This window comes from Carassius gibelio, chromosome B21 (assembly GCF_023724105.1).
Source record: "Carassius gibelio isolate Cgi1373 ecotype wild population from Czech Republic chromosome B21, carGib1.2-hapl.c, whole genome shotgun sequence".
Classification (NCBI taxonomy): Eukaryota; Metazoa; Chordata; class Actinopteri; order Cypriniformes; family Cyprinidae; genus Carassius; species Carassius gibelio.
Window position 1 is genome coordinate 4,434,266 of NC_068416.1, and position 10,641 is coordinate 4,444,906.

At 37.5% G+C, this 10,641-nt stretch overlaps 1 protein-coding gene and 1 long non-coding RNA gene across 2 annotated transcripts; one reads left to right on the forward strand and one right to left on the reverse strand.

Annotated features, from left to right (window-relative positions):
• The first annotated feature begins 614 nt into the window (after positions 1 to 614).
• Positions 615 to 10,230, forward strand: LOC127985999 (transmembrane protein 161B-like). Its single transcript, XM_052588229.1, has 5 exons — positions 615 to 875; positions 5,758 to 5,861; positions 7,139 to 7,225; positions 9,832 to 9,929; positions 10,040 to 10,230. The coding sequence occupies exons 1-5, from the start codon at positions 873 to 875 to the stop codon at positions 10,213 to 10,215; spliced, it is 468 nt and encodes a 155-aa protein (XP_052444189.1). The 5' UTR covers positions 615 to 872; the 3' UTR covers positions 10,216 to 10,230.
• Positions 887 to 2,007, reverse strand: LOC127986032 (uncharacterized). The gene is made up of 3 exons (XR_008160737.1): positions 1,866 to 2,007; positions 1,184 to 1,246; positions 887 to 1,043 (listed from the first exon to the last, which is right to left on the reverse strand). It is a non-coding gene; the product is annotated as an uncharacterized LOC127986032 (long non-coding RNA).
• Positions 10,231 to 10,641: the final 411 nt, after the last annotated feature.

Consider the following 10,641-nt stretch of genomic DNA (forward strand, 5'->3'; position numbering starts at 1 on the left):
AGTCCACATTTCTCATTTCACAATTCTCATCATCTTTTTGAAAACTACAAGAATGTTTTTAGCACTTTATTTATAAATAAAATAATTGCCAATGTAAAACAGTTCAGTTGCAAATATTTCCTATTGTTAATCAAAAGCGAATCAATCCTAAGATGTTTACATATTCAGTAATAAATATGTAAATATGTATTAATAAAAAAATAGCAATACGAATGTTATATAATGTAATAATAAACAAAAGAAAGAGGGTAAAGTCTGAGATTTAAAAATATATTTTATCACTGAATCTCCAACTAGCAATATACCCGCTGATTTCACTCAGTAGCACAATAATATTGTATTAGTTTGAATTTAAAGCCCGGCTCTTCGTTCCTGTGCAGGGTTAACAAAATAACAACACCGGTAGGAAAACGTCACATGTGCTACTTTCACTATTTCCGGTGAAGGGGGCCCTGCAAGAGACTTAAGTCGTCCAAACAAGTGCCTGATTAAAAAATGTGACTAATACAACGTTTTCGTTTCAAATATACGTAATAATGTGGATATGTACGACAATATGTGTAATTAATAAAAATCTAAATATTACTGTGGCACAACATGTTGTTGTTAGGGAGCTCTTGCTATCATTAAACCGCACAGGCTGGCAGTGGCAGCTCAGTACTGAGAGTCTGAGCGTGACCTCTATAGCGGTTGAAAACATAGCGGATCCTCGGCTCGATCAGTGGGGTGTTTGTTTAGGTCTTCATTTTACCTGTCAACACAGTAGCGTTACTCTGAAATAACAGCACCGCGAGACAGGCTTATGTGCTCCGTGCCGCTGGATCTCCGCTCAGGGGTCCTCAGAGAGTCAGAGACAGCACTGCAGCATCAGTATGGTGAGTGAGCACACCTTCTGAATGAAACATTACTGACATGTTTTCATTAATGCATACTAAAGACATATAGAGAGGACGTTTTATTTATTTTCCTCGTTCTGCTGATAGATGGCCACTGTTATGTTTCTAGATCGGAGTCATTTCTTTACAGATTGAGCCCATTGCATCCTGTGGGTGTAAAAATATGCGTGGCTTTTAAACAGAAATTAAGAATTATTTAATAATGTAATGCCATTTTAATGGTAATTGTAAGTCCTGGACTCGACGAATATCAAATAATAGTTTTGTTAGCAGGAGGATGTCCTCACCTGGAGCACAGGTGAGCCTTTGACCTCAGAATGCCCTCCACAGGAAGACACCAGGGGGGTCTCCTACCCTCAGAAGAAGCATCAAAATTAACATTTGATCATTATTTTCTCTCTCAGCCTCAAGTAGTTGCAAACCTGTGTGAAATGTATTTCTGACTGTATAAAGAGATGTTATGCTTCGCTCAGCATTAACTCTCAGTGAATGGAAACGGTGCTATGAAAATGAATGGAGACTGTCACAAACATTTTGCATAACATTTCGTTTTATGTTCCACGGTGGAAAGAAAGCCATAAAGGTTTGGCTTAACATAAGGGTGACTAAATGCTGACAGATTTGTCATTTTTAGGTGAACTATCCTGATTTAACTCTTATGGGCCTGTCCCAATTCCCACACTTAAAGTCTTTGCATTTGACTGCGTCTGCTTACATGACATATTTCATGATATATTCGGCCCAAGTGGACATGAAAACTGTAATCTGGGGCAGAGCTGTTGATAACCCAATTGTTTTACAGAGCATTATTTATGCACTTTGCTTTCAGTACGTTTAGCACTCAGTCCCAGTGAAACAGATGACACAATTTAATGTGGTGCTATTAAAAGTGCGAAAGAGTCATTGCAAAAGTTTTACAAAACTCTACGCCACAGGTTTAACTACCAAATTATACCTAAATAAACCTACACTGAAAGGTTTTCCTTGAAGCCTCGCATTAGAAGTTCCTGATCATGATGACTGATGTGATGCACTTAGCTTTAAATACTGCTGTGTGCTCGCACTTCCTACTCTTGGCCCTATGATTATAACTTCTGTAAAGGCTTCATTAATGTTTAACTCTCAGCAGAACATATAGTTTTGGACCACTGGAGGTGCCACATAGTGGAGATTGTATAATGTATACGGTAATATAGCGAGAAGGTCATGTTATTAATATATCATTTAATAATAACACTATTATATCAGTTTTAGATTGATGTCAGTTTCTTTCACACTAGCATTAACATCTTTGTGCCTGGTTCAGTTATAATCTGCAACATATCACAGCAAACATAGGTAATTGAAGAAAATGAATTGCTAAATCTCAAATTTGGATGTTTTTGAAGAGCTCAAAATCCATACTTTACCAGAGCAATTCTCTTCTTGACCATTATCTCATCTGGTGACTGAGCTTAGACCTGTCGGTTATCTTCAGCGGCCCCCCTCAGAGCTCATTTGGCCCCTGTGCTGTCCAGGTCACTGCCAGTGAGGCAGATAAGTGTCCCATGCTGCTTCAATTACCTCTCCTGCCCCAACCTCTCATGGTGACTTACACTAAAGGATCAAACTTCCCCAGCAAGGGAGGCGGCCCATTTTTTAAGTCATGCTTTTAAGGAGAATGTCCAGGATGTGACACATTTCTGATGATTTTTTTTTTTTTTTTTTTGAGTATACTAGTTTTATCACTCTACCTTCAAGACCCACCCCTAAAATTAAAGGGGGGTGAAATGCTATTTCATGCATACTAAGTTTTTTACACTGTTAAAGAGTTGGATTCCCATGCTAAACATGGACAAAATTCCAAAAATTAAGCTGTACGTTTGAAGGAGTATTTCTGTTCCAAAAATACTCCTTCTGGTTTGTCACAAGTTTCGGAAAGTTTTTTTCGAGTATGGCTCTGTGTGACGTTAGATGGAGCGGAATTTCCTTATAAGGGCACTTCTGCCGGAAGAGCGCGCGCTCCCGTATAGCACAGCACTAAGAGCACAACAGACTTCACTGAGAGCGAGAGCGTCGCGAAATGTCACAAAAGGAGTGTGTTTTTGGTTGCCAGGGCAAGACAACCCTGCACAGATTACCAAAAAAAAAAAAAAACAGCATTAAGGGACCAGTGGATGGAGTTTATTTTTACAGAGCATCAACGAAGATGCTTGTTTTACAAACAAGGCCCAGTTTGACGCCGGATTTGCACATTGTTTATTTCTTAAGGATAATGCAGTCCCAACGAAAAAGGGTCACGATCGTGTGTTGGAACCGCATGCGGTGAGTAAAACTGCTTTCCTCACGGTAAAGTCACAGCTTCCAAACGCTCTCAACGCAAAAGCCTACTGGCGCTCGTGATTCTTTAGCTCCGCCCACATATCACGCCTCCAGCCGATCGTGTTTTTCCGGGAAAAATCGGTACAGACTATCTTTCTCTTATGAATATAATAAAACTAAAGACTTTTCCATATTTACTGGAGTTATGAAGGATGCAGTACTACTCTATAAGTACTCAAGATTAACAGGATATTGAGTGAAAACGAGCATTTCACCCCACCTTTAACTCCTACTTAAAACCGCTATTTCTTCATGATGCTGCTGGTTTAGCTCAGTGAAAGAAAATAGTAGAAGGCTAGTCTAAAAACTAGTAAAATGTTTTCTAAATAAAATTCAATTTATGTGTCAATACAATATAATTTATTCATATTAATGATTTTCTTAAGCTCTTTTATCATGTTACTGTCTCTTTTATAAAATTGCGTATTTAAATGAACACTTAATTTCCAGCCTACCAAGAATAACATTCGTTGCTTCAACTTAATAACAATTTATATTTTTTGGCAGTCTCACTTTCATTCTTCTGGGCCGTATAGTTCCCACTTCCCATGGCAATGGGTTGTCTGTCTGTTTCAGGTGAAGTGAGGGAAACGGTGTAGTCTGGCATCAGCTTGTGTTTTCTCACAGATTCCTGTAACCAGCAGTGAAAAGAAGCATTCTGCTGCTTTTCATGTGTTTCAGACCACAGCATTATAGCTTTTGTGTCATTGTGTTGCTCTGCTTCTTTGCCGGTAGTGGCATTTGTGATGGAGTGGTGAAAAGCAGGATAAAATAAATGAAATATAACATTTTAGATTTTATGGCAAGATCTGCTTTAGCACTGCACACCTAGTGAGCTTTTATAGTGAAAGAGATGCTGGGAAACTTAGTGTTTTACTGTGAAGTAAATGGCAGCAGTGCTTAAATATCACAGCTGTTGATCCTGTTTTGGGAATAGTTTGGTATTGTTGAAATGAGTACAGAGAATCTATTTGACTAAGGAAGTTAAGACTATTTGTGAAGGTTATTACCTTTGAAGAGTTGAATTCAGTGGGGGTTTTTTTCAGCTTTTTAGAGCGTTTGTCTTGAATACAGTGAGTTTTTTTTTTTTTTTTACAGCATTTTCCAGAGATACAGTAAAAAAAAAAAAAAAATTCATTGATAATAAACATTTTTGCAGTGATTTTCAGTCGGGGGTGGGGTCCACCACTGGGCCTCTGCAAACTTTAAGGGGGATATATATTTTTGGGGAATATAAGTTGCTTTTTATCATTTGAAATGTGCTGTGACTTGTATTCCAAAGTGATTTGTATAATACAATTAACGTCAAGCATGCCAAATGTGCAAAGCACTCATATTTAAATCTGTGCCAAATGATGGCGGTGCATGAGCCGAAGTTTATTTTTATAACATTACCCACATACCGTAAACTTCATTTTTGCTCGAAATAAATTTGCCATTTATAATAAATGTTGTTTATAATGAATGTCACTATAATTTATGTTTGTTTTATACTTCAATCGTTCATTTCTTTTTCTGTTCTGAATACCGTTGTGAGGGGAAATACATGTTTTATAGTGTTTCATTTTATTAACTGATATTTTATATATATATATTCTGAATGGAATAATAAAATATCAAACCAACTTGTTTTTTCCCCTCATCAATGCAACTTTGAACTGTGTGACTGACGTAGTCAGGTGCAGCTTATTTTCTAGAAAATATTTTAGTCATATTACCATAATCGTGTTAATTAAAATGAACACATTTGATGTGTTAATTTTGTGCATGCAAAATGCTTTGTTAGGCTTTTCCTGAGGTGCTCTTTTGTGCTAGATTTTTCAAGAACATAGGACTATTATATATCACATATCTTGATAATTATTAGGCTCCAAAGTCAACCATGCAAATTTACGTTAGAGCCGAATAGTTCAGATCATTTTCTAGTTTTCTGTCTTGTGACTGAATTGCTGTACAGTTTGATTCATGATTCCTGCGTTCCTGAGTGTCACTCCAGCCATGTTGGCATGTAAATTTCTTTTGTGCGAGTTTTGAAATGGCTAGCTAAGCACATAGCAATTTGTGCGGATCAGCGATCATTTGAATGCACGTCACCGTCTCCTCGACATAGGGGCAGGACACTGTGCCTTACACGCCTGGATGCGGAGATTGCCCATTGATGCCAGCAGTCCTCCCACGCTGTAGTTTGATGCTGGGGTGTTTAAGGCAATTACAGAGTTGGTAGGTGATTGACTGGGGAAGGTTATTACCTGTGCTGCACCAAATGCATTGCCCTGTGGACATTCCACTTTTTTTTTCTCAAATCCATGTCTGCAGGAAAATTTCAAGTATTTCGAGTCGTTTTATGCTCATTTTTCCTCACATTTTGCTAGTTTGGTTTCAAAAATCCCATATTCTGGCAATTGAGGTTAGTTTCTGGGTTTGTAGAGGTCTGAATGCTGTTCTGTGCTCTTGCTGCTGCGATCTGAAGGTGTTCTAATATTTCACTCTTTCCCTTCAGGGTGTGATCAGTGTGCAGCTGGTGGTTACCATGGTAATGGCCAGCGTGATTCAGAAGATCATACCCCACTACTCTTTTGCACGATGGCTCCTCTGCAGTGGCAGGTAATGAGGAAGTCAAGCCCACTGTGCCGCTCTGGCATCCCTCTCGATGGTCAGCCCAAAACGCCATCTTAATCTACAAGGCGGCCTTCACAACACAAAGCACAGATCCTGCTCCACTTTGCACACAGCATATCCAGTTTTATTGTTCATATTAAGGGCCCATCAAAAATGCATCATTATGATTTTTCAGTAGTACCAAAGGGTATCATCAAAAAGCTCTAGGACCCAAGAGAACCGCTAACGAAAGTACAAGCCACGCTTGTTTCCCCTCTTAATTAGCGCCATATGTGTTTAGAGTAAACAACTCTTCCAAATGTGCTTTAATAATTCATCTGTGCTTGTTTTTGGCTGTAAAAATAGTTTGGGGAAACTCTGGCTCGAGTGCAGGGCTTGAAGTGTTGCCCAGGAGACTTTCATAATCAAGTTTTCATTAGGAAGTAAACATGAGGACACAACTGAAAGCAGTACAGTCCTCTCAGGGCTCATGACAGGCCGCTTTCTAAACAAAGTTGAAGGGGTTGTGGTAAATGTTTGCCACCAAAGATCCGCTAATTTTATTACCATCAAACAGCGGTTTAAAGACAGAAACGGTTTACATGGAAAAAAACAATTCTGTGATCATTAACCCTCATTCCACATCAGTATGCCTTCAGTGAAACATAAAAGGAGAAATCCAGAAAGCTGGAGTTACTTCCATGGAGTTACAGTGAATTCAGACGAAAGCTTTCAACCTTTAAAAAAAAAAAAAAAGGTCACAAAGGCACCATGAAAGAATTATGAAAGTGGTCCATGCGATGGAAGTCAATAGGTTGACTCGCATGTTGTTTTAGACCCATTTGACTTTCATTGTATGGATAAAAACATTCTTCAGAATATCTTTTCTATCTGTTCTGAGGAAGAAAGTCAGTCATACAGGTATGAAACTCCATGACTGAGAGAAATTATATCAGATTACATTTTTTAGGTGCATATTTTCTTTTATATTAAGCAGTACTACCGTTTTCTGCGTAGGTAATAAAAATAAATGTTTCCTAATCAGCACATAAGAATGATTTCTGAAGGATCATGTGCCACTGAAGACTGGAGTAAAGGCTGCTGAAAATATATACTTAAAAAGAAGACAGCAATAATATTTCATAATAAATCAGTTTACTGTATTTTTGATCAAATAAATACACAGTGGTGATCATAAGAGACTCCTTTCAGAAACATGACCCCAAAGTCTTGAACAGTATTGTATGGATGTATAGGTAATATAGTTCTTCTTGTCTTTTCAGTTTGCGCTGGTACCAGCACCCCACAGAAGATGAGCTGAGGACTTTAGCTGGAAAACAGCAGAAAGGAGGCAAGAGCAAGAAGGACAGGTAGAACACAGCGGCACTGTTGATGTGCTTCTAAATTTGTACCATATTTTTCGGACTACAAGTCGCACCTGAGTATAAGTCACATCAGTCCAAAAATACATCATGACGAGGAAAAAAACATATCTAAGTCGCACCGGACTATAAGTCGCATTTATTTAGAACCAAGAACCAAGAGAAAACATTACCGTCTACAGCCACGAGAGGGTGCTCTATGTTTTTAGGAGCACTGAGCAGCATAGAGCGCCCTCTCGCGGCTGTAGACAGTAATGTTTTCACTTGGTTGTTTTCTCTTGGCTCATGTCAAATTAATTTTGAGAAATAAGTCGTACCTGACTATAAGTCTCAGGACCTGCCAAACTATGAAAAAAAGTGTGACTTATAGGCCGGAAAATACGGTACATAGTTTGTGTATCAAAGAACATGTTGTGGATGTCACAACATGGTCAAAATCAAGCAGCTTTTGTTGCCCATATTCTGCAGTGGACTATGCATACAATGCTAATTCCCTGAGAAGGTAGACTAGCCTGTGTCTAGCAGCTTAGTTTTGACTGTCAACTCTATTATAGCAACCTCCTGTTCTCAGACAAAAGCCCATTTTTGCTCGGCAGGGAGCTCTTGGGCCATTTGGTCAGGCAGGTATGCTGCAATCCAGAGCAGGGAGACTAGCATGCCCACAGTGCTTTTGTGCTGAACACTGACCTTTGTAAACAACAGAGACCCCGAGGAGCAGTCCAAGAATCTCAGGTTCAGATGAGAAAGCTTGCATACCAGACCCGTTCACGCTAAGGCCTCTGCCCCTGTCCAATATCCCACCGTTCCCAGCGGAGCCCGACATTCATTTCTCTATTCTTTGTCATGCAGACAGCTTTAGAGTTGGGTGGAAATATGTTTGATTTGAACGTTGTGTGGATTTAGCTTTATTTTTTTTCTCAGTGGCGAGGAGGGCTCCTCTAATCCCCAGTAAAATGTGCAAACTCTGGTGTTTGGTTTCCAATAGAGACCGAGCCCTCAGTTAGGACTGTGAAATATCTGCTGTCCCGTGGGCAAAGCTGCAGATCCCACACGTTGACACCTGCTTCTCAGTTAGCTTCTTTTGCTTTCATTCATCAGTAAATGAAATTTGTATCGATTTAGCTTCAGTGTTCATATTTAAAGGCCCTGAAAGTTCAAACGATCAAAAGTGACTGTAAAGACTTTTAGCTTTTTATTTGGAATTTCGATTCATCAAATAATCCTGATAACAAATGTCTGATGGTTTCATGGTCTTAAGCATTACAACTCTTTTCAACGATAGTAATAAATGTTTCTTAATCAGCAAATCAGTATATAATATGACTGTATATAATATGGCAAATCAGGAATAAATATGACTGTTATTACTATATAGTTTTAATGAAATAAACACAGCCTTGTTAAGAATTAGAAACTTAAAAATAACATTTTTAAAAAATCTTATAGTTTGAGTACTAATGTATAAGTAACACTCCTAATGAGGAGAATTTATTATTGTTTGACCACTTTATTATATTACATTTGATTTGATGATACTCAGTGATGCCAATATATGGTTTCCTTTTTCTTTATGTAAAATACATTTCTGTTTAGGGTCAAACTATTGTAAAAGGTTGTAATTCTGAAAACATAAAGTGTTATCAATTTGTATTGCAACACTTCACAAATTATTTCAATATGATAATTTGATGTTTAAGTGTTCTCACTAAAATAAAAGTTTAAAGGACACTATTTCCGTTGTTCTCCAGGTTAGTCGCAGCTGATTCATTGCTAATTCATTGTAGCCTATATTGTAGTATCATTTATATGTTCAAGTGAAGAGTAAGTAGTCAACATGACAACTCATTTTTTTTGTAGTGTAATTGACTTATACCGTGACATCCCATGCAACTTATAGCTGAATATTAATTAAATAAATTAAACTAAAGTGTCTTTTAAAATGTAACCTGGGAGCGTCTGAACTTCTCACCCTGAAGATGACATCCCACTTCACATAACAATCTGAATTCACACGTCCAGGAAGGGAATATGAGTCATGTGACAGATTGCATTGTGTGATGAGGTTAAATGCCAGAGAAGCCCCACCATCCTAAAACTGAAGCCACTTACAAGAAGAGTGCTGAAACATCATAAATGAATGGACAGAGGAGTCCAGTTGCTTCTGAATAAATTCTGTCTTATCTGGGCAGCAGATGATGATAACGGCTAGTTCTTGAAATGGCATACTGTTATCATTTTGAAAGTGTTTATATATATATATATATATATATATATATTATAAAATATGCGAATTATTCTTATTTATGTTTGGCCTAGATATGTTTGAGTAATGTGCTTTGAAAGATGTGCTTTCTAATAATAAAACTGTTGTATTTGTATATTCTGTTATGTTCAAAAGCATTAATAAAAAGCTACTTTAATACAATTTATGCAACACTCCTGGCACGTGAATGGAGAAAATAGCACTCTAGCACTCAATTTGAGTTTTGGGCCCAGAATGTCCTTGGTAATTTGGGCATGTGTGTATTTCAGTTTAGGCTAATCTGTGTTTCATTGTTCACGATGACATGGGTTATGTTCACATTGCTTCTCAGGAAGTACAATGGGCACTTGGAGAACAAGCCGATGACTATTCCCAAAGACATCGACCTTCAGCTGGAGACTAAATGCATCGCAGAAGTGGACACACTCGGTAACTCACTGGTTGACATTATATGAAACTTAATGAATCCTTGAGCTTCAAGGATCTTCTTACTAAGTGTGGTTCCTACATCTTCTCTCTCTTTTTTTTTTTTGGTCTAGCTCTGCATTATTTTCCTGAGTTCCAGTGGCTGGTGGACTTCACGGTGGCTGCCACTGTGGTGTATCTCATCACCGAGCTCTACTTCTGTGTGGCAGAGCCAAGTGGAGAGATGAACATCAGTGTGGTGTGGAGCCTGCTGGTCTTGGCCTTTGTCATGTATCCCTTTATAATTTGAAATACTGAAATACTCTGAGAAATATTATTTCTTTCATATTTCATTGCAAATAAATCGTATTGTTATTAGCATAGTTGACAAATAACTGAAATTTAAAACTGATGTATAATGTCATTCAGTAATTTGGGGTCGGTAAGAAAAACTATTGTTTAAAATTGTGATAATATTTAACAATATTACAGTTTTACTGTATCTTAGATCAATTAAATCAAAAGTCTCGGTGAGTGTAAAAGACTTCTTTCAAAAAAGAAAAAAAGAAATCATAAAAAAACTACAGACCTCAAATTGTAAATGTAATTAGACCAAGTATTATTTTTAGTTTAAGTCGCATTTTAGCCTTCTAAATAAATCTAAAATATAAGTAATATAAATTATTAATAATAATCAAGTCATATTTTAATAGTTCTGTTATTTTTAGAATACTTA

Bases quoted from the DNA above. Each gene is read 5' to 3' on its own strand.
- LOC127985999 (XM_052588229.1), top strand. The intron at 7,226-9,831 runs GTAGAACACAGC...ATTGCTTCTCAG, and splicing joins GGCAAGAGCAAGAAGGACAG to GAAGTACAATGGGCACTTGG. The intron at 9,930-10,039 runs GTAACTCACTGG...TTTTTGGTCTAG, and splicing joins CGCAGAAGTGGACACACTCG to CTCTGCATTATTTTCCTGAG.